This window comes from Lissotriton vulgaris, chromosome 11 (assembly GCF_964263255.1).
Source record: "Lissotriton vulgaris chromosome 11, aLisVul1.2, whole genome shotgun sequence".
NCBI classification, from domain to species: Eukaryota; Metazoa; Chordata; class Amphibia; order Caudata; family Salamandridae; genus Lissotriton; species Lissotriton vulgaris.
In genome coordinates, this window is record NC_141699.1 from 100,406,720 (window position 1) to 100,430,729 (window position 24,010).

Below are 24,010 nucleotides of genomic sequence, written 5' to 3' on the forward strand. Positions count from 1 at the left end.
ACATCGAAAAACGAAGGCCCGAAAGCAGTTTAGACTTTGACGTCAGCAACCACGAAGAGAAAAGCCAAAACCCTTGAAGCCGAACACGCAGCTGAGATGGAAAAGAAGAAAAGGATTGAGGCTGAAATGGCAAGCATCTTGCAAAGCAAGAGCGACTTTGAGGAAAAGATGAAATTCTACAGCATTCCCTCGAAAGCCACAGCCGAAAGGTGCGTTGAGGATTTTCAACCACCAACCACACCTGAACCTGGAGAGGAAGAGGAAGAGGAAGAGCTGTACTGCAGCGACACCGAAGGGGAGGTAGACAAGCAAACGTACCAGGGCTCGACCTCCTTGGAGGCTCAGGATTTGCAGTGGCAAGATCTCAATGCCAAATCCCCAGAAGAGGGTGTAGAATCCTATCCGTTGAGGCCTTCGCCGCCGGACGACATAGGGATCTACAATCAAGTCATCAAAAGAGCGGCAGGCACATATGGAGTGCAGCTAGAGGAAGAAAAAACCCAGTCTTGCTTCCGCTTGGAGACCTTGTTGCCATCTCAGACTAGAAGCCAGTTCCTGCCCATGCTCCCAAGTGTACTGTACCAGGGGAAGGAGGCCTTCAAGGAGCCTGCTATGTGTAGAGCAGTAACTCCACAAGCAGAAAAGAAATATTTATTTTTATTTACTTAACCGATTTGTAGAGCGCATGGCTGCTCGTGAGCGTCCCAGCGCTGAGTGACAGGAACCAGACCAAATACAAACATTCTTCAAAAGACCCCATGTACATTAGGGGAACAGTCCCAGCTGACACTCATCGCATCCACAGGTAAGAATAGAGCAAATACACCCACTAATTCTGGCCCACCACCAGACAGAGAGCAAGAGGGTGGACCTAATGTGTAGGAAGATGGAAAGAGGTGCGGCGATACAATGGCACATCGCCAATTCCAATGCGCTCATCAACAGGCACGCATACCAGCACGGAGAAGAAGTGGGCGAACTCCTAAAACGCATACCAGAGAAGGGCGAGACACCTGGTAGAAGAAGGGAAAAACATGGCAAATTCATGTCTGAAGTCGGCCCTGGATGCAGCGGAGAAATCAATCAGGCAGATAATGTTGGGGATCACAGAAAGGAGGCATGCCTGCCTAAGGATATCCGGCTTCAAGAATGAAGTTCAGAACAACATCCTCAACACACCCTTCAATGGGGAACAACTGTTTGGCGCACCAGTTGATGACAAACTGAACCAACTGAAAAAGGACAACGAAACGGCTACATCCATGGGAGCGCTGCAGTTCAGAGGTATGAGACGAGGGACACAATCAAGGAGGCCAACAGGTAGGGGGAACCACCAACCTGTGGCACCACACCAAACTTTCCAACAAGGTTATCAAGGAGGTAACCAGAGATAGCAGCAACAAAACTTGCGGTACCAGCCACAAGGGCAATCCTTTTGAGGGCTCGGCCCAGGAAGGGGTAACGGGCAGAGGGGGAGTCAGCCACCCTCATCCAAGTGACTCATCAGCAGAACCAACGCACACCTGGCCAAGATCTCAGGGGGTGCGGAATGAGTCAACACAAAGACTAAGAACGAATCAAGATCTACAACCGTTCCTCCAACACACACCGGTAGGAGGCAGATTAAAACACTTCCTCCAGGAGTAGAGGGAAATATCAGACAAATGGATACTAAACCTTCTACAATATGGTTACTTTATAGACCTGGAAAAGCCACCTTCAAACATAAAGCCAAGAGACAGAGTACTCTCAGCAAAGTAGCGTTCACATTTGCTGCAGGAAGCAAAAAAACGGCTAAGGAAAAGAGCCATAGAAATAGTACCACACAGAACGGAACAAGGGAGTCTACTCCACATCATCATCATCATCATCATATATAACTTTATTAAATTATTTGTACAAAACCCCATCAAAGTATACAATGATAAAAACGTAAATATGCGATTAAAATAGTATTAAACCATTTCAAACACTAGTACAAATGACATCCCGAATCATATTAAAAGCAAACTTATGAAAATACATAAATGCATTCGACCTAGTCAAGCTAAAAGGGAAGGTATGCAACCACGGACATTTGGGATACTATACCTTCTGTAGTAGGGGATCTCTGTGTATAGTCATAATCTAGTGAATAGTCCCGCCCATGTGCGCGGACCTCCGGGGTCCACGCACATGGGCGGGACTATTCACTAGATTATGACTATAACAGAGATACCCCTACTACAGAACTGGAGTTACAGGACAGAAACTACTCCTTCCCTTTAATGAAGCCCTCACTGACACTCTCCTGTGGCACTGGGCTAAACCCTGCACAGGAACACCTAGATGCAGACTGATTGCCAAACATCACCACCCCTCCCACCTCATGGGACCCTGCCTGTCTTTGGCGCCATCCTCCCAGGAGAGCCTGGTGGGCTAGGCCTCCACCCCCAATGTCAACCCAAGAGCATTCATTACTGATCCACTGGATAGAGAATCTAAGAGGCTGGATACTGTCAGCAAGTGCATGTTTTCTTCCACCCGCCTTGCATTGTGGTCGGTGAACACTGCCTACCTCTTGGGCCACTATTCCAGGCTTTGTGGGATTCGATTTGAAGCCATCCTCAACCAGACTCTACTGGACATCAGGAATATGGGTAATTTTGCCTATTGTGTGCGAAGAACACAGTGGACTCCCTCGGTAGCCAGTCTTGGTTACTGTTCATTGAGTTCTTCTGGGATGTCCATTCTTTGTCGATTGACATGCTGTTAGACCTGTCAGCCCTAGGGTGGTCTTTCCTTATTTTTTTTCGCCCTAGCCTCATTTTTCCCACCTTCTTTTTGTTGGCCTTAGGTCTCCGGGCACCTTCCCATTGCTAATCAATGCTAAGGTGCAGGTACTCCCTCCCCCCAACATGGCTGCCACTGACCCCTGCTACCGCAGCGTGGTCTTCTTAGACGCACTCTAGTAGCCAGGAGCTGGCTGGAATCCCTAAACATTGTAGCAATACCAGCCCGCATGCCTGCCCATAGCTAGAGTGAGGAAGCTCCTGGAACTTCCGGAATAGGGGAGTGGTCACCGACTGCCACTATAAAAGAAAAGGGAGGGAAACTTTCTAGTCAGTTGGGGCATCACTTACCTGGGGGACCCTACGCAGGAGACTTAGGCGGGAGGGCCTAGTCAGGAACCTATACCACTGGGGGTGACAGGGTTTAGGCACTGCCCACCAAGCTGTGTGAGGAACACTGAACTAGCCCACTGATCTGGCCTGGCGGGAGGGGAACCCAGGGACCTTCAACTGAACAAACCCCCCCCCCCCCCCTCCCCCCCCCCCCCCCTCCTCAAGAAACCCAGAGACTGAATCTGTCAAGGGCGCAGGAACCACCAAGCGCCAAGAACAAACCTCACTGCAAGGACTACTGGGGATCAGTCAGGTATAGGGCTGTGTCCACTCTGCGCCCCTTTCTGCCTTACCTGGGTCCCTGCGCTGTTCTGCCTAACTACCCCTGACTGATCTGCCTGAATTGCTGTGCCCTGAGGCGCTTTTCTCCTCATGTGGAATCCTGAGGGGCCTCAATATTTGGACTGCCTGACTGGCCTCCTCGAATTGTAGTGCCTTTCCAGCGCTTCCCTCTGTGCCCTTGAAGCGCTGGATCCCTGTCACCTGTGCCTGCTACAGCGCTGCTGCCCATGAGCGCTGTGTCCTGAGAATCGCTATTGAGGATGCCTCCCTCACGCGTTGTAGCCTGTTGACCTGCTGTCTACCTCTAAGCGCTAGCACCCCCAAGGGCTGTGATTTGTGGACCGGCTGTGCCGGGAAGCGCTGTTGTCCCCGTGAGCACCCCTGACAAGAACTCACCATTGCGGCCCGGCACCACGCGAGAGGGGTGCCGCTATCATCCTCGGGCCTCAGAGGGAATCGGGGCCTCGCCATCGCTGACACGACCTTGGCGCTTCTCCCTGCGTGGACCCGCTTGCTGTGTGTGCCTACGTGGCGGCCCCCGGTATCAGGAGAGGGCTGCCGGAATCCAAGGTAGGCCGCGCTAAACCTTGCGAGGCCCGACGGCGCCTACACCCGCACCACGTGACGGGCGCCCGGCCGCGTCATAGGCCGCACCCCCGACTTCAGCTGTGATTGGCCGTCGGGCTGAACCCCTGCCATCCCGGTCTCTGATTGGCCTGTTCCTGAAAAAGCTCCAGTCCGGCCCCCAGTTCGTCGCGGAGGGGGTCAGATGGAGCGACAGCCCCCTTGCTACTTGCTGCACCCTCGGGCCGGCGGAATTATCTGCGTGGGGGCACGTGAAGCCCGGCTGCGCCCCGCGTCCGGCCCCGCCTTGCAAGACCCACCGGAGGGCTCCAAAAGGAGCACAAGCCCTCCCTTAACAAGCTGTGCCGCCGCAAGGGGCCTAGAGGAGGCCTGAAGTTGAAAGGTAAACCCCCGGGGAGGAGGGCAGAAGGCCGAAGGAGGTCCTAGGTTCGCATCTCTCCTGGGGAAGCTCAAGTTGGGCCCCGTTGGGCCCCGATTAGCCCCTGAACCGTTTGAACTGGGCTAAAACTTTGATATGCCCCTGGAGCCGGGGCTATATAAGTTAACCCCTGCCTGGGATAAAGTTAAAGGCTCATTTAACTCTATACATATTTGACCTGGCTACCAAAATGCTTTACTTCTGCTAATTAACTGGTCTGCATTTAATGAAAGGTCCTGCCTACCTAATGAGTTGCCTGTTCTCTTATAATGAGATGTTGCATGATCTTTACTGACATGTCTATTTTTACCAAATGAAAGGCGTTCTTTTGCCTAATGGAATGTTAGCTTTTGCCTAATGCAGGGTTGAGAAAATGCTGACTAATTGTCCTACACGAGGAGACGTTATTCCTGCTAAATGAAACGGTATTCTAATGTCTCTCTAAGGAATTTCTTGCAGGTGCTGACTGGGAGCAAGGCTGATGCCAGGCCTACAGTTATTTACTATTTAATATTTATTTATTTATGTATTTATGGCTGAGTAATGAAAAATATGCGTTTTTAAGGAAAGGTAATGAGCTATTACTACTGTGATCTTTGATTGCCCTGATCTTGATCTTAGATAAAACTTATTTATTTGAATCAAACATACTGGTGTGGTCTCAGTTTCTGCGTGCACTTATTGTCTCAGTGGATGCGTATGCTCTGCAGTCACTTAACACCTAAGCTTTGGGTGCCTACCTGCTCGGCCCATGCTACCCCCTGGGGATCTGGTGAACCCAGTTCCTACACATGTCATTTAATGAAACCTGCCTTTTCACCAATAATGCAGATGTGGCACTCAAGCGTTGTCGTAAGAGCAGGGTTACTGCTGAATCTCTGGATCAATCCCTTTCGACCTGGCCACAGCTGCAGTCCTTCTGTCCCTGCTGCAGAAGGAGCAATTCTGGGCTTCCACAACCCCAGCCGCTACAACAGTTGGCTGAATCCTTTTGTGGAAGGCGACTCAGAGCCCAAAGAGGATGTGAGAGCCATACCCAGTGAGCTTCCCAGTCCCCTGCTTCCTTGGCCGCTGCAGGTTATGAGACTTTTGTGTGTCTCCCGAGCACACACACCCTGTTGAGTTCAAGATTCAACATTATCTGTCCCAATGGTCCACACCATTACATCGAGCATTACATCAGGTGCTTGAGATGTGGGTATGCCCTACCCTTTATGGACACTCCACCCTCTAACACTTGCCACCTTCAAGAACAGCTGACGGAGGTCCATCTCCCTGTACTCCATCAGGTAGTACAGGCTCTCTTGACCAAATGAGTTATCGAGAGAGTGCCTTGCCGGATTGAGACCTATTCCAGCTACTGCCTAGCACTGAAGGACGGCTGAGGCTTCCGGCCTATCTTAGGCCTGTGCCATCTCAACTGGCTCAAGTTCTATTTGGAACATGTGGTGTACGCAAAGATAAGCATGTACATCCCCCGAATGAGGCACTCCTTGGGTGATCAAAAAAATGATTCCAAAGTTATAGGTAGAATGTAGGTTTATTATTCAATCTTCGTTCAAAAGAGTTTTCTCAATGATATTCTCATCATATCAATGAAGTCTGTAAGTAGTACAACGTGTACATAATGAACACGAACTCCAATGCATTTCGGGCTAGACGCCCTTTGTCAAGGAGAGCTGAAAAGAAAAGACGAGCCCATTTCAGGGTGGAGGATAAAGTGGTGTGTGAAAAATGAAACAGTGGTAAAGATGGCTACAAAAGTTAGACATTAAGTGCCGATCAATATGAGTTCTAGGTCGGGTGCCTAAGTAAAGAATGGTGGGTGTGGAAGGTTATTGGCAGCGTGCAGATCGAGAGGTAAGTGAACGGAAAGTCCGCAAGGTAAATGGAAGTGAAGGGGATCTATGACGAGTGCGGTGAGTGTGAACGGGTTGGGAACTAAAATCAACATTGCGGCTCCGTCACGGGAACCTGCGTGGAGGCTGGGTGCTTACTTCATAGAAGTTGCGGGGTAGACCGCTGCTTCAATCAATGAGTCTGGGTATTCCAGTTCAGTCGGCGCGAAATGCGCGAGGGGAGGTGGATAAAGGAAATGTGACATGAAGGAAATAAAGAAGGGACTCACGAGGAAATTAGAAATGGAAGGAGGCAGTGGAAAGCGAAAACGAGAGCCATCTTAGAATGGTCAAAAGGTAAACAAAGGCAAGGAATGGATAAACATAAAATGAAAAGAAGGGAAATACAGAGAAATAAATAAAGAGCAATGAGATGTACAGTAAACTACTAGGGATTACAAATAACAACTGTATTCAACACGATCATTCAATCCATGTGATTTGAGTGTCTGTAGACGGTACATCCATTCAAGTTCTCTTTTAAGTAGTAACTTGCGATTGTCTATGCCTTCAGTACGAGAGATGGTTTCCAGTACTGTAAATTGAAGTTGTGCAATGGTGTGATGAAACTCATGAAAATGCATGGCGACATTAGATTTTTCCTGTTTCGTGCGGATGTTGGATTTATGCTCGTTCATGCGAACTTTTATTTTCCTCTCAGTCTTGCCGACATACATTTTTCCGCAAGGGCATTTCAAGGCATAAATTAAGTTCGTAGAGTCACATGTGGCATTTACTTGAAGTTTGACGTTCACTTACCTCTTGATCTGCACGCTGCCAATCACCTTCCACACCCACCATTCTTTACTTAGGCACCCGACCTAGAACTCATATTGATCGGCACTTAATGTCTAACTTTTGTAGCCATCTTTACCACCGTTTCATTTTTCACACACCACTTTATCCTCCACCCTGACATGGGCTCGTCTTTTCTTTTCAGCTCTCCTTGACAAAGGGCGTCTAGCCCGAAATGCATTGGAGTTCGTGTTCATTATGTACACGTTGTATTACTTACAGACTTCATTGATATGATGAGAATATCATTGAGAAAACTCTTTTGAACGAAGATTGAATAATAAACCTACATTCTACCTATAACTTTGGAATCATTTTTTTGATCACCCAAGGAGTGCCTCATTCGGGGGATGTACATGCATATCTTTGCGTACACCACATGTTTTAGATTTTCAGGCGCTTGACGGAAACTCCACCCTGGAGTGCACCCACCCCTTCAAGTATCACTATAACTTTATTTAACAGGGTTGTGCACCACCCATTTCTTTCTATTTGTCAAGTTCTATTTGCCCTGGATCTTGGGGACTAGATGGTTGAGATTGACTTGCAGGATGTCCATTTTCATATCCGTCCTACCCGCCCACAGAAGGTATTTGCGGTTCACCGTAGGCCGCAAGTGCTTTCAGTTCGCTGTGCTCTGCATTGGCCTCACCAGCACCTCTCGTGTGTTCACCAAGATGGTGGCGGTGGTTGCCGCACAACTGTGGAGGTCAGGTGTTCAAGTCTTCCCCTACCTCAACGATTGGCTGTTTAGGGGGGGCTCACCTTGGGCGGGCTCACCTTAGGCGGTCTTCTCCCACCTCCAGACGAAGGCGGACCTCCTGCATTTGCTGGGGTTATTGATCACCATGCCTAAGTCACACTCCCTCCCAGACGCTCCCTTTCAGACGCTCCCTTTCATCTAAACCATTATGGTGGACACAGTGATGTTCAGAGGTTATCCTCCAGATCAGCAACTCCAGGAAATTCAGGAAATTATACCAATGTTTCGACCTTTATCCTGGATTTTGGTGAGACTGACTCTGAAACTGCTGGGCATTATGCCCTCCTGCATCGTGCTGGTAAAGCATGCCCACTGGCATATGCAGGCTCTGCAGGGGGACCTGAAGTCTCAGTGGCAACAATATTAGGGTACTCGTCGACCTGGTCCAGATTTTGAAGGGAACTGCATAAGACCGGCAGTGATGGCTGACGAACCATGATGACTCAGTGAAATATTACTCTCCCTTCTCCATCTAGATCTCAAAGTGTTGACAAATGCATCACTTCTGGGTTGGGGTGGGCATCTAGGAGAGGTGGAGATCAGAGGACTCTGGTCTTTGGCGGATTCTCGACTCCGCTTGTTAGAGCTGAGACCAACTGGGGAACCGAAAGGCTTCTGTTACTGGGTGGCCATGCTGGTAAGAGGGTAGATTAGGTGTTTAGAGGTTGCAGGGAAAGGTGGTGGACTGACCAGATCACCTGCCCACCTGGTGGTCCATCACATCAGACAGGTAGGTTTTGGAAATCGTACTAGGGCTACGCCCTCCCCTTTTTGATAACCTCTCCCTCTTTGCCACCATCTCACGATCGGATGACTGAGAATCATCTCTCGCTTCTCAGCAAGGAAATCACCACTCGCTTGGCCAAGTGAGCCGTTGAGTGGGTGCTAGTGCTTAAAGTGAGTTGAGGTTGCTATTCCAGCTACTTTCTGATCCCCAAAAAGGACAGAGGCCTACGTCCTATTCTAGACCTGCGGCCCCTCAACCACTTCCTCAAGAAGAAGTTAAAAATGCTCACTTTAGCTCAGGTTCTGTCTTCTCCGGACCCAGGAGACTGGATGGTAGCGTACTTGCATGATACCTGTTTCCACTTTGCTGTCAGGTCATCCCACAGATGCTATCTGCTGTTCACAGTAGGCTAAGAACATTTTGCTGTGCTCTCTTTTGGCCTTGCCAGTGCCCCCTGGGTGTTCACCAAGGTGATAATGTTGGTTGCAGCACATCTGCAGACATAAGGGGTTCCAGTCTCCTCTGTCTGCAACTGCCTGTTGAAGGCAGGCTCGCCCCAGGCCGTCATCCCCCACCTCCAGAATACGGTGAACCTTCTGGGGTTCACTATCAACATGCTGATGTCATACCTGACTCTCTCTCAGATGCTCCCTTTCACAGGAGCTCTTCTGGACACAGTGTAGTCCTGGATATTCAGGCTATGAAACCAGTGTATCAGTTTCTATACTGGACTTTTTTTGTGGGAAACACGTTGGTTTTTCTAAATAAGGGCACTGGCTGAACCCAGGGAAGATTGGCTGCACTACTTTACATTACTTATCTAGTGACTGAATGCTAATGGATGTATTATCGGGGCTCGAAAAATTCACTCGACCGCTCGCATTTGCGAGTTAGAATAATTCAGGATGAGCTATTTTTTGGTCTTACTCGCCCTTTCTGGCGAGTAGGAATACAAACTGACACTTGACCCCTGACTCTGAAAGCAGAGGAAATTTGACAACATAGCAAGATTTAAAGGCATCATTGTTGCTCACAAAGTGAGCAATAAAAATGCTTTAAAATCTTGTTAATTTGTCACATTTGCTCAGCTTTCAGAGTTAGGTCAAATGCATTTCAGTTAGGTCGAGGAGATTTTGGAGGTTACTAGACCTGCAGGTCTAGTGCCTTTTTTATGATTTTTCGAGCCTATCTCCTCTCGGAATAAAAAATTGGGAATACCATCATCCAAAAGAAACTTTGATATTGTGGATTGTAATGGACTTGTCTCAAAGACCTAGCAGTTTGCAGTTCTTTACTGCAAGATCTGTTGACCAAATCTATTAACCTTATGAATGGTGTTCGTTTTATTGCTGCATACATAAACTTATGAATATTGGCAGAAGGAATATGCAGGTATCGTACCAATGTTATCTTCTATTTGGGCTACAGGCTTATGATCAGAGTGGACACGCGGTGTTTTGTGCTAGTGTGATAAGGCATATACATTTTTGTTAATTGTTTTGGACAGCATGCGTTTTGTTTAAAAAAAAGTTTAAAGCTACATAGAGACTTTGAAAATTAAATAGGCCTGACTGGATGCAGGTGGTTATTGCCATAATGTGAAAGGCCACGTTGCATTGGGATTTAGTTGTGTGTAATTAAGCAGTTCGAATTTAATTACAATATAAGAAAGTCAGCTTAATGTTACAGTAACGGAAGGACTAACAAGACCTGATTTTAGTCACAATTTGTATAACGGTATAAAGGAGTAGAGGGACTTTGCAGCAAAAGGAACCCTTAAGATCAAATCTAGCATTGATGTCAGCACACTACACTGCATTTTTGAAGTGCTAATTTCTTGTCTGAGGCTTATGTCTAGTGCAGCAAATGTGTTAGACAAGTGCAGTGAGATTAATGTTTTAGATGAGAATTCTGCAGTTTTCCACCATGAGAGCAAAAGTAAAGACTAAAGAAATCAATGTTTCAGCCAGTGGCAATGGCTGTAGCTTAATGAACCTAAAGCAGAGGCCATAGAGAAAGTCCTGTTGAACTGGGTGCTTGTTCTGTGTCTTGTGGTCGAGAATACGAGGTTCACCATGGTTAGAAAACCTCCCTAAATACCTCAGATGAATGCAATGTTTTCCTATTTATTAGTCCTTAGTCTGTAAATAGTTTCCCTTTTTTTCCAATTCTGCATCATATTAACCTAACAAAAATGTTGGTTCCATATCGGTATATTGAATAACTTTATACATAATCCCTTTCAACCAATCCCCACAGCAGACAATCATCCTTTTCGCAACTGATCCATTATGCGTAATCATGCTCCAACTATTGTGCTAACCCCCATGCCTAATTATCTCTAAACGGAATTGTAATCCTTGTGTTACCATTAACACATTTTTAATCCTAGTTTCATGCTAACCGTCATTAAACTGTTTATCTTGCTTAAGTACAATACAATTTTTCATTTAGCAGCGTATCTATTACTTGTGCCTCAAGCCAGTCAGCTCCTAGAGAGAGAGGAGACTGCACACTTCTTGACTTAGCTTTGCAGAATTGATCCTGGAAGTTCAGCTTTTCAGACTTCTTTGTATTGCCAATTAAGCTGTGTATCCTTCATTTTCTCATTTTTTGGCAGAAAAGCTCCACTGCTACACACACTAAACGTTTGTACACACCATTCACTTTTCATCTTACCATTATGTAGAGGGGAGAGAGGTGGTAGAATTTTCTTTTGTCTTGAAGCACAGCTTTGAGAGCCTTTCCCTCTTATGTGCAAGACATTTTTGAGTAATGTAGGTTCTGTAAAAGTATAGAAACCTCTCTTTCCACATTATCAACTGAATATTCCTCTCTGTAACTACGCGCCTCATTTTGAGGTTCTTGCACCTGGGTTCAATAAGGTAGTGTATGATTGCACTTTGTCATGCAAGTAAAGAGTGATTGCATCTCCAAGGTTTCGATCATTTTTGGTCTACTGCTTGTCAGCTTTTTGAGCTTATTCTGCAAACCCATCTGTAGGTAGGAATACTCCGCTACAGAGATGCGCTCCCTGTGGCACAGGTCTTCTTTGCACAAATGTAGTAAATAAATGTATGCTCTGTCGAGGTGAACTGGGAATGCTGCAGCCCTTGTCACTTCCTACTGCAAATTACCTTTTGTTTTTTTCCAACACCCCAGGATAGAGTTCGGCAGGTAGCCCAACAGCAAGCAGCCCAGCAGCAAGCTGCCCAACAACAGCAACAGGTGGCCCAGCAACAGGCGGCCCAGCAGCAGGCGGCCCAACAACAGGCAGTCCAGCAGCAGCAAGCACATAGAGAGCAGCAACACCAGCAGCAGCAGGCTGCGGTGGCAGCAGTGCACGCCGCTCAGGCTCAGGCACAGGCTCAAGCCCAGGCCCAGGCCCAGGCGCAGGCCCAGGCGCAGGCCCAAGCTCGGGCAGCTGAGATGGGAGCTGCTGCAGCACAGGTATGTCACTAGAGGTAGTACTGTGAAGCCTACTACAATATGCATGCTGGACTAACCACTGGGTTTGGCTTCTGGCTTGTTTTGTACTCTAAAATGTGTTTTGTCTATTGTTAAGATGGATTGTAGTAGAGCCACTATTACCTTCTTATGATTTTCTTTCTTTTTGACTGCTGCATCCCCTCATTTCGTCATTGCTGATAGAGCCCTCTGAAAGTCCCTGGGCCAGCCCAGTGCTCTTAGTCCAAAAGTCGTAAACCAGAGCTGAGGTTTTGTGTGGACTATAGAGTTCTCAATGCAGTAACTAAGACAGATGCTCACCCTGTTCCAAGAGCTGATGAACAGGTTGTGTAAAGTCATGTTACTCAGTACTTTTGATTTGGCATCAGGGTACTGGCAAATTGGACTCACCCCAAGAGCCAAAGAGAAATCTGCATTCTCCACCCCAGATTGGCATTACTAGTTTACTGTGGTGCCCATTGGTTTAAAGAATGCCCCTGCATACTTCCAATGGCTGGTAAGTTTTTAGTGCAGCCTACCTTGATGATATTGCCATCTATAGCTCCACTTGGCAGGATCCCCTGATCCACCTGGGAAAGTTCTTTCGGACACACTATTAAGGCAAGCAAGTGCCAGATAGTGCAGAGCTCAGTTGTATACTTGGACCACTTTGTAGGTGGAGGCCAAGTTCAACCCTTACAACCCAAGATCCAGACTGTTCTGGACTGGGTGGCTTCAACCACACTGACTCAAGTCAGGGCATTTCTTGGCTTGACTGGGTACTACTGGAGATCGGATATGGCAGCCCTCACTGAATTAACCTCAAAGAAAGTAAGCTGGACAGAGGACTGTGAAAAGGCTTTTGACATTCTGAAGAAAACAATATGCTCAGCGCCCATTCTAAAAGCTCTAGTTTATACAAAGCAGTTCATTGGGCAGACAGATGCCTCTGAGCATGGTATGGGGCAGTTCTATCCCAGACTAACGATGATGGTAAGGACCAGCCTGCTGCTTTTATTAGCAGAAGGCTACTCCCCAGAGAAAAGCATTGGGGTGCATTGAGAGAGAAGCTTTTGCTGTGGTTTAGTAGCTGAAGAAGCGGAGACCATACCGGTTTGGGACTTACTTCCTTGTTCAAACTGACCACAGGACTCCAGATGGCCATTTCAAATGGAAGGGGGAAATCCTAAGCTGTTGAGGTGATCCATCACCCTAGAGTGATTGGATTTTACAGTGGAAATCAGACCTGGGACTTACCATGCCAATGCAGATAGCCTTTCCAGGTTCTTCCACTTAGAAAATAAAGACTCTCTAGAGAAAAGTTAGTTTAATACCCTTTAATTGTGGGGGAGGGGGGGGGGTTGTAGCAAAATACCCGTTTTCACATGGTCACCCCAATCTTTGGCCCACTGGTACTGATGTTCTTGACTCGGTGTGCCCTGGGTTCCCGCTAAACTGCAACACATTCAGTTGGCCAGCATTTAGCACTGCTATTAAAAATACATATGGTACCTAGGGCATTTTTACTAAAGAGGGTCCCTGTTGGCTGCAGCATGCATTATGCCTGCCCCCCACCCCCCACCCCCAAAACGATATGCCGACAGCCATTGCAGGGTGCATGAATGGGCGCACTCCCTTCTGAAAACACAGCACTGCACACTCCCTGTGTGCAGTGCCCTAATACTCTGCTTGTCTTATATGTAGGTCAACCCTTCTGCAGGTGTTAGTGTCCTAAGGCAGGGTGCATATAATTAGGGCTCCCGGTTTTATGGTATATTTTTTTTTTACATTTCGATCTGTATTTATTCATGTTTCTATTTTGCTAATTTTTACTGTATTTATCAATTTTTGTGTGTTTCCTGTATAAATGAAGCTGCAATAGGTATTTTTCTGCATGTATTTTAAATGATGAATGTCCAAATGATTTCAGCAGTAAACAGTGAAACAGCGTTATCTGAAAACACTTGCATAGTAGAATAGCATACATAACTGTGGATCTGCACTTTATTAAGCTTCATTAGAAAATGTATTGTCTTTTTTTTCATCGCCGCTACATCTCAATCTATACACCTCCTGACCTGCCACTCATGGTTGACAGTGGAAAAAAAATCATCAAAAAATGGCCTATGTTCTAGGCATGTGGGCTGCTGAATTCATATCTGTGCATAGATCACCGCCTAGTGTTGGGTCCGAATGACTGCACATTGTTGACCTGTCTTTGAATTATCACGAGATAGGTGGCTCCTCCCCTGGACTACAGTGCGCATGGGCATCCTTTCCATCCTCAGATTGTTTTTTCCCGCCATTGGGTTCGGATGTACTTTCTTTACTCAAGTTCGGAATCGATAGAAAAACTTTTCTACAAGGCCTAAAGGCCTTCGGGGTCGTCGGTATTGTCATTTCGATCGGTGCCGAGTACTTTGTTCCAGTTCTTTTGGAGCAGGACGTCGAAGAGGGCCGCGTGGCCTTTTCGACACCAGAGGCCCGATCGTTGATGGAACGGAGCCCGTTCAAACAATGCCCCCTTTGTAATTCTAAGTACCCACACATCGATGCACACCCGGTGTGCAACAAGTGCCTATCTCCGGAGCACGAGGCCAACTGTTTAGCTTGTGCTCAATTCAGGCAGAAGAAGACGCTTCGAGTTCGACGCGCAGTGAGGCAGACGGTGACTAAGCCAGCGCCCGACCCGGTAAATATCTGAGATGAAGAAGACGATGAGGTCGTCGAGACTGAGGATCCAGAACAGCAATCGGATCCAGGTTCGGAGCATTACTCCAACTATTATGAAGACTACGAAGAAAATGTCGAGGATGAAAACGTCGACGAAGTAGGGGACGACGCACTAGCCATCGGAGCCGTCGATGACGACTCGAGCGATGAACCAGGCCCAACCGTGAGTACGGGGCCCGGTACAGACACTGAAAGACTTCCAGGGGCTCAGGTCGAGGCATCGCCGGAAGGCCTTAGCCAAGATCATGACGAACATTCTATAGCCCCGCGTCTCAGCCCGGCTAAGAATATATCACACGAGCCATCGGTCGAACATTACCAGTCACTGGTTAAATCGAAAGCGAAAGCCATCGAGTCGAAACCGAAACTGCTGGAGACAGCCTTCGGATCGAAAAGTTCAGATCCCTCGGATTCGACGAAAAAGAAGGGTGTCGAACCGAAGATCGGTACACTGAAGTCCATGACTAAAGTCAAGCACGTCGAACCGACGAGGTCGACGTCGGCTGACATCAACACAAATAAGGGACTCGAGTCTCGGAAGGTTCTCGATCCAAAGCAAAGAGTCGACAGGTCACAGTTCGTCAAGACCAAGAGCGGCTCGAAGGAGCACGTCGAGTCGAGGCAGAAGAGTGCGCCTCCAACGCAACAGGCGCCAAAGTCGACGCAAGGCCAACAACGTATTGGCGAAAAGACTAAGTCGGTCGGACCAATGACGACGCCGGCCCCGAAGAAGGTCAGTCAGTCTACAAAGACTATGCCACTGATAAAATTTGGACTGCCCCGACTGCACGGCCTAAGGCGTTTGAACCAAAAACGGGGATCAAAACGTCCAAGAAGGTGTTGATGGGGAAAATGAGTCATTCTCTAGAAGAGGACATTGTGTACCAAGAGCTCTCCTATGATGAGCGGTCAAAGTTACATATTGACTCAAACTCTGGCAAACTTACTTTTTATCAGAGGAAGATCAGGCCAGAAAATCCTCTTGAAACATATAAAATTCCACTCAAGAAAATGGATTCTTCCACATCACCTGTTCTTTTTGAGACTGTAAGGTCCCATAGCCAGGACACTTTTGCATACTCACCCACACGCACTAATGAGGATGTGGGGTATAACTACAATGAGAAATTTAATTATCCCGTGGACACGGATCAGGATGACCAGACTCAAGCCTGGACAGACCCTGTAGACCCGGGGGAGTCACAGACTATTCCTGACACTCATTCTTATCCTGTCAAGACTTCGCCAACAGAGGATACAGCTGCGTTTAACGCATTAATAGAAAGCACTGTGTGGGAGCACAGGTCGGATAAACAGGCGTGGAGGCTGAAGATAAGTGCAAATAGGTTGTTTATTAATAATTGGTTGGGGAACAAAGGTTCGTGAATCACTATAGGTTTCTTCCGGCTTTTCTTCTTCTCGAAGGAGTGCTGTTAAGGCTGTCGTTCCAAGCTCCTCTTCATCGGAGTCCACAGAATGTCCCCGGAGGCTCATAAGAGGTAAAAAGAAAGGGCCGTCAGAACACTAATCCTACGAGTCTTCAAAGGTTTATACTGTCACCACTCCACACAGTGTTTGTTTTCTGGGTTGTTCTAGGATCCAGTGATTTAGCAAATTAAAGGGGAATTTAGAATGAATGAGTGTACCAAAGAACGTATGGTGGTACAGACTGTGCAGGGACAGGCATTGATCATCACACCCTATTTGGATGCGTAATCGAATATTTAAATCAACCAGAAACCTTGCCCCAGGTAAAGGTCTTTGACACGAGAACCATTAAATGAAGGCAGTTGTTGCAAGCAGGTATGTCACAATACTATGGCCAAGAACGATATGTCAGGATAACTGTGGTTAACAGCTACAAAGTGTACTTTCTGTATCCTCTAGTTCCTATCACCACCTCCCCGTGTTCCGCCCTCCGTCCCTTGTAACACCCCACTCACCGGCCCTGCCGTAACTCTCCAGAGTCACGGCTGCCCTCCAGCATCCTCCGGGGGACTCCACCAGTCCTCACACCACGGTTCGTCCGATTCCTCTTCGGCGCCGTCTTCTTTCCGGAGCTCTGTCACGCTGGTCTGGTCCCGCTGGTCTGGTCCCGCTGAATGTTCTCCGTCTCCTCCTCTGGCGTCCTCTCCTTCGATTTCACTCTCCAATCCGGCCCGCCTTCTTCCCCACGACCTCCGCTTTTCATTGGTTTATTGCGTGCACTTCCTGTGTCATGTCTAACCCCTTCCGGGTCTTGACTGCCGCCGGCTCTCTGCAGGGACACGAAAAGACGGCATGGAGTTTCAGAACTGGGATCGGGACTCCTGAAGTCGGTCCGACATACCCGATCCTTTGGTGGACACCGTGAATGATCCGCCCAGGGAGATTCCTCCTCACATCCCCTTTCCCTTGCTGTCTTACTACTTGGGGTCGACTCTTGAGGAAATCGAGAGAAAAAGTCGGCATTGCCTTGGTCTTTACCCTTCCTATGCTTGGTGCGGAAGCGATATGGTTGTAAGGAAAGAAACCACCTGAGCACTCTCTCGTTATGTCCCTTATTGCTGGCTAACCACTCTAAGGGAGCATGATCAGTATACAGGGTGAACTCTCTACCTTCTAGATAGTACCTTAAAGATTCTATAGCTCATTTGATTGCCAAGGCTTCCTTCTCTATGGTGGCTTAATTTTGTTCTCTCGGAAATAGCTTACGGCTAATACACAGGATAGGTTTTTCTCCTTGAGCCGTTTCTTGTGAAAGAACGGCCCCAATACCCAGGTCTGAGGCATCAGTTTGTAGGATGAAGGGAAGAGAATAGTCTGGGCTAGTTAAAATTGAATTCGATGTTAGAGCTTTTTTAAGGGATTAAAAAGCTTGTATGACCTCTAAGGGGGGATGTTTGAGAATCTCTTCAGTCTTACACTTTTTCTGCAATAGTTTGGTTAGAGGTGCCGCCTTCTGTGAAAACTGAGGGATAAATCTTCAGTAGTACCCCAGTAATCCCAGGAAAGCTCTCAAGTCTTTCTTGGTTTGCGGTAAAGGAACTTGGGTGATCGCTGTGAGTTTAGAGGTTTGTGGCCTAATCACTCCCTCTCCTTACAAGTAACCTAAGTACCTGACAGTTTGAGATGCAAGATGGCTCTTGGCAGGATTTATCCGTAACCCATACTTTCCCAAAGCCTTGATCACATTGGAGAGATGACTCAAGTGTTGTTCCCAAGTCTCGCTATAAATGATAATATCATCAATGTAAGCGCCAGCATACTGTTCGTGTGGTCGCAGGATTACATTCATAGCCCTCTGAAAAGTAGCTGGGGCTCCATGTAACCCAAAGGGTAGGACCTAGAACTGGTATAACCCATCGGGTGTAGAGAACGCTGTTTTTTCTCGATATTCTTTGCGAAGGGGAATTTGCCAATATCCCTTACACAAATCAAGCGTACTGATGTATTTAGCTTGTCCAATTCTTTCCACCATCTCATCAACCCGTGGTAGGGGGTAAGTATCAAACTCTGATATTTTATTAACCTCCCTGAAGTCAATACAAAAACGTACTGACCCATCGGGTTTGGGAACTAGAACAATCGGAGAGTTCCATTCACTCATGGAAGGTTCAATAATATCCATTTGTAGCATTTTTCTGTATCTCTTCACGTATAGCTTCGGGAATGCAATAAGGTCTTAAGCGTACACGTTTCCCTGGGGTCGTTCTTATTGCATGTTCTATAAAAGAAGTCCTGCCTGGGGTAGTGGAAAACGTTCCCTGTAACGGTTGTAACACCTGTGATAGGTGTTCTCGTAAGGATACAGGCAAATCAGGATCTATACATTGGTCAAAGGAAGTGGTCGCTAGCCCTGTCATGTTCACATCGTTTGGAATAGGACCCTCCCATTTCTTCAATAGATTAACATGATACACCTGGGATACATGTCGGATGGGATCCAACTCAATGCGGTATGTCACCGGAGTTACTTTGTCTATTACAATGTATGGTCCCTGCCATTGTCCTAACAACTTATGGTCAGAGGAGGACATCATAAATGATACAGGATCTCCTATTTGGAATGTTCTTTCTTTAGCCCCTTTATCATACTGTCTCTTTTGGGCTATTTGGGCCTCCTCCAAGTTATTTCTAACTATCGTCCTTATCTGACTCAAATGGGTTCGTAGTTTGGACACATACTCTGTGATGGGTTTGGTATTGTGTGGTTCTGTTTCCCACCGTTCTTGTGCCATCTCCAACAAAGATCGGGGTTTGTGACCATACAATAATTCAAAGGGAGAGTATCCGGTACTTTTCTGTTCTTTGCACCTAATGGCAAACAAGGCCAAAGGTAGCATGTCTTCCCATCTCCTTGTTTCTAAAGCCAGGAGTTTCTTTAAGGTGGATTTGATGGTAGCATTATATCTTTCGACTAATCCATCCGTCTGGGGATGTTAAGCCGACGTGCGGATCTGTTTAATTCCTAACTGGGAACACACTTGCTTCATTAGTCTGGACACAAAAGGTGTCCCCTGGTCGGTTATAACCTCTTTAGGAAATCCTACTCTAGAGAAAACCGTAATCATGGCTTTGGCAATATTGGTAGTATCTGGTCTCCGTAGTGGTAGGGCTTCTGGAAATCGAGTGGCGTAATCTATGATAGCAAGAAAGTATCTACATCCACTACGTGAGGGCAACAAGGGTCCTATAATATCCATGCCTATTCTACTAAAGGGCTCACCTATGATTGGGACTGGTTGAAGGGGAGCTCTAGGTGGGTGGTATCTACTATTGCGTTGACATATAGGACACTCCCGACAGTACCGTTTTACTTGTTGGTATATCCCTGGCCAATAGAAGAGTTCTAAGATTTGTTTTTCTGTCTTATCGGCTCCGAAATGTCCCCCAAGTAAGTGACTATGAGCCAGATATAACACCTTCTCCCTAAACGGACCAGGAATCAACAGTTGGGCCTTTTGTGTCGGACTCCCCTTTCTGTATAACAAGCCATTCTTCTTAAAGAAATAGGGACCTACATGATGAGGATCCTCCTCATCCAGTGCTAGATTCCAGGCTTCCTGTAATGCTGGGTCTTCTTTTTGGGCTGCATGGAAACTTCTATCCGTTTCCCACGGGTTTTCGTCTAGAGTTACTGGCAAGACAATATGGTTCTTTTTCTCCGCTCTTCTTTGTCGTTTGCTTTTCCGTATTTTTGCCTCCGGCCACTCTTTTCCTTCCTCTTGAGTAAACGGGGCAATAGACCACCACTCCTCCTCCTGGTGTGGCTTATCATGTAGCAACTGTTCTAGTTTTGGGTAGCCGTTTCCCAAGATGGCTTGTTCGGGTAGTTGAGGTATTAACCCAACGGTCAAAGTGGTTCCCTCATCTCTTGGATGTTGTATCCTTACTTGTGCGGTTGGGTAGGGTTTTGTATCCCCATGTACACTTCGTATTGCGACTGCTCCATCAATAGGACTGATATGAGAACCCAAGTCTTGTGGACGCACCACACTATGCAGGCATCCTGTATCAGCTAAGGCAGTTACTTGTTGACCGTTTACAGAGACAGTGCAATGGTATGGGGGTTGTTTTCTGTCTGAGGAAGAGCAATTATAATTACAGACTACACCAATTTCTTTAGGCTCCTCTTTCTCTTTTTGTGGGCAAAATCGTGCAATATGTCCCATCCCTCCACATTGATAACACTGGGGTCCCATAGGAGCTCGAAACATGGGTGTTCCCGGTACGATGGCTAAAGGCTCTGGTTTCTTATGTGGAGGTGGGCGAGGAGGTCGATGAAGTACGGGCCCGCTTGTTTTCCCTGAAAAGTTATTACCTTTCTGTAAGTCCTGGGCCCTACTATAAGCACTGGAAATTTCTACTGCCGTCTCAAGAGTAAGATTAGCTTGTTGGCGTACCCATTTTTGTATAGGTGGATGAAGAGAAGTTAGGTACTGTTCTAAATCTCTGCAGGGACACGGAAAGACGGCATGGAGTTTCAGAACTGGGATCGGGACTCCTGAAGTCGGTCCGACATACCCGATCCTTTGGTGGACACCGTGAATGATCCACCCAGGAAGATACCTCAGTGAGTTCCTCTTCACAGGCAGCAATCAATCATGAAGTGGAGATGCATGCTGACCCAATTGAAGAAGACTTCCTATTTGACACTTTCTCCACTTCAGAGAAATCAGTCAAGACATTACCAATGTTGAAAGGTGTCCTAAAACACGCAGGAGACATTTTCAATGAAACCACAAGAGCAAGGGTTGTTAACCATAGAATCGAAAGAAAATACAGACCGGCACCGGTGGACCCTACATATATAAAGGGACAGCTGCCATTGGACTCTTTGGTGGAATCTAATGCTCGTAAGCGTGTCACCTCCCAAATCACTGGTGATGCTCCTCCTCCAGACAAGGAGTCTAAGATATTAGAGGCTTCTGGAAAAAGGGTGGCTGCTCAAGCAACTAATATATGGAGAATTTCTAATACGCAAGCCCTGTTAGCCAGATATGATAGGGCTCACTATGACACACTAGAGCAACTGCTACAACATTTGCCTGATGTCTACAATGAGGGAGCAGAAACACTGATACAAGAGGGAAAACCCATATCTAACGCATCCATTAAATGTGCGCTAGACGCAGCAGACACCGCAGCCAGGGCCATCAATACATGTGTCATGCTCAGGAGACATGTGTGGTTAGGCATCTCTGGGTTCAAACCTGAGATTCAAACCACATTATTAAATCAACCTGTGAACCCTGATTATTTATTTGGTCCTGATGTGGACACAATATTAGAAAAGATTAATAAGGACACAGAGACAGGCAAGTCTATGGGTGCCTTGCAGTCACAACAATTCAGAGGAGGCTCCTTTCGTCGCTCCGTACAATAAAGGGAGCATGCAAACCACCTATAATAAAAAGAATAGAGGTGGATACTGTGGCAACAGCAACAAAGGCAAAGGACGAGGGAATAACAACACCAGATCCTCCGCCAATACTAAACAGTGACGTCTTGTCACTGCCCCCAGACCATGTAACACCGGTAGGCGGACGATTACAGCAGTTCCTGCCAGTCTGGGAAAGCATTACCACAGACAGGGGGGGGGGGGGGGAGGGGGGGGAACCTGCTACTGCTCGAACAACTAGGTCTTGAGTTGCTTCCTGAAGGCGAGGTGGTCCTGGGTCAGGCGGAGGTGGGTGGGGAGGGAGTTCCATGTCTTGGCGGCGAGGTAGGAGAAGGACCGTCCCCCTGTGGTGGCTCTACGGATGCGGGGGACGGCGGCGAGGGCGTGGCTGGTCGATCGAAGCTGGCGTTTGGGAGCGTAGAAGTTGAGGCGGCTGTTGAGGTATCCTGGGCCTTGGCTGTGTAGGGCTTTGTGTGCGTGGGTGAGGAGACGGAAGGTGATTCTCTTGTTGACCGGGAGCCAATACAGATCTCTCAGGTGTCCGGAGATGTGGCTGCGACGGGGGATGTCCAGGATGAGTCGTGCTGAGGCGTTCTGGATCCGCTGGAGTCTCTTCTGGAGTTTGGCGGTGGTTCCGGCTTAGAGGGTGTTGCCGTAGTCCAGACGGCTGGTGACGAGGGCCTGGGTGACCGTCTTCCTGGTCTCGGTGGGGATCCACCGGAAGATCTTACGTAGCATGCGCAGGATGTTGAAGCACGACGAGGAGACGGCGTTGACTTGTCTGGTCATGGAGAGGGAGGAGTCCAGGATGAAGCCCAGGTTGCGTGCGTGGTCTGTTGGTTTGGGTGCGCTGCCTAGGGCGGGGGGCCACCTAGTGTCGTCCCAAGCGGCGGGTGAGGATCCCAGGATGAGGACTTCCGTCTTATCTGAGTTCAGTTTCAGGCGGCTGTCCTTCATCCATTCGGCTACCTCCTTCATCCCTTCGTGAAGGTTGGCTCTGGCAGTGGCGGGGTCGTTGGTAAGGGAGAGGATCAGCTGGGTGTGGTCGGCGTAGGAGATGATGTTGAGGTTGTGCTGGCGTGCGATGTCTGCGAGGGGGCTCATGTAGATGTTGAAGAGGGTTGGACTGAGCTTGGAGCCTTGAGGGACGCCGCAGATGACTTTGGTGGCTTCAGATCTGAACGGAGGGAGGCGGACTCTCTGTGTCCTTCCGGCGAGGAAGGAGATGATCCACTCCAGTGCCTTCTCCTGGACTCAGACGTTGCTGAGGCGTTGTACTAGGGTATGATGGCAGACAGTGTCGAAGGCCGCGGAGAGGTCGAGGAGGATGAGGGCCGCTGTTTCTCTGTTGTCGAGCAGCGCCCGGATGTCATCTGTGACTGCGATCAGGGCGGTCTCGGTGCTGTGGTTGGCCCGGAAGCCAGACTGCGAGGGGTCGAGGGATCCGTTCGTCTCGAGGAAGGCGGCCAGCTGCTTGTTGACAGTCTTCTCGATGACTTTTGCCGGAAACGGGAGCAGCGAGATGGGGCGGTAGTTTTTGAGGTCGGTGGGGTCAGCCGATGGCTTCTTGAGTAGAGCGCTGAGTTTGGCGTGCTTCCAGCTCTCCGGGAAGGTAGCGGTGTCGAAGGAGGTGTTGATGATGTCCCGCAGGTGGGGTGCGATGATAGCGCGGCCTTGTTGAAGACGTGGTGAGGGCAGGGGTCGGTCGGAGATCCGGAGTGGATGGAGTTCATCGTGCGGACGGTGTCTTAGGTGCTGATCGGAGTCCAGGCGCGGAGGGTGGTGGTGGGGGGCGGTGGTTCGGTCGTGGTGTTAGTCGGTTGAGTGCTGAAGCTGTTGTGTATGTCCGCGATCTTGTTGTGGAAGTAGGAGGCGAGGGAGTTGCAGAGGTCTTGCGAAGGGGTGATGTCGTTGTTTCCGGCGTTGGGGTTGGAGAGCTCTTTGACGATGTTGAAGAGTTCTTTGCTGTTGTGTGCGTTGTTGTCCAGTCGTTCCTTGAATGCAGTTTTCTTGGTGGCGCGGATGAGTTGGTGGTGTTTTCGGGTGGCGAGCTTGAGGGCAGTCATGTTGTCCGGTGTTGGGTCTCTGCGCCAGGTTCTCTCGAGGGCTCGGCAGTTCTTCTTGGAGCTCTTGAGTTCGTCGGTGAACCATGGGGCTTTCTTGCTGCCGGGTCTGCTGGGCGGGGTCCTCAGGGGGGCGAGCTCGTCTGCGCAGTCGCTGATCCACTTCGTGAGGTTGGTGGCCGCCTGGCTAGGGTTCGTTGTGCTGGTGGGAGGGTTCATGCTCGGGGAGGATGCGAGCTGGTCGGCTGTGAT

General features: G+C 48.2%; 1 protein-coding gene across 2 annotated transcripts in view; it reads left to right on the forward strand.

Annotated features, from left to right (window-relative positions):
• Positions 1–24,010, forward strand: part of MED15 (mediator complex subunit 15) — a 782,088-nt gene that overhangs the window by 401,600 nt on the left and 356,478 nt on the right. For both annotated transcript variants that reach the window (XM_086942779.1, XM_086942780.1), the window contains exon 8: positions 11,795–12,082. In XM_086942779.1, coding sequence (XP_086798905.1) covers positions 11,795–12,082 — 288 coding nt within the window. The remainder of the gene's footprint in view (positions 1–11,794; positions 12,083–24,010) is intronic.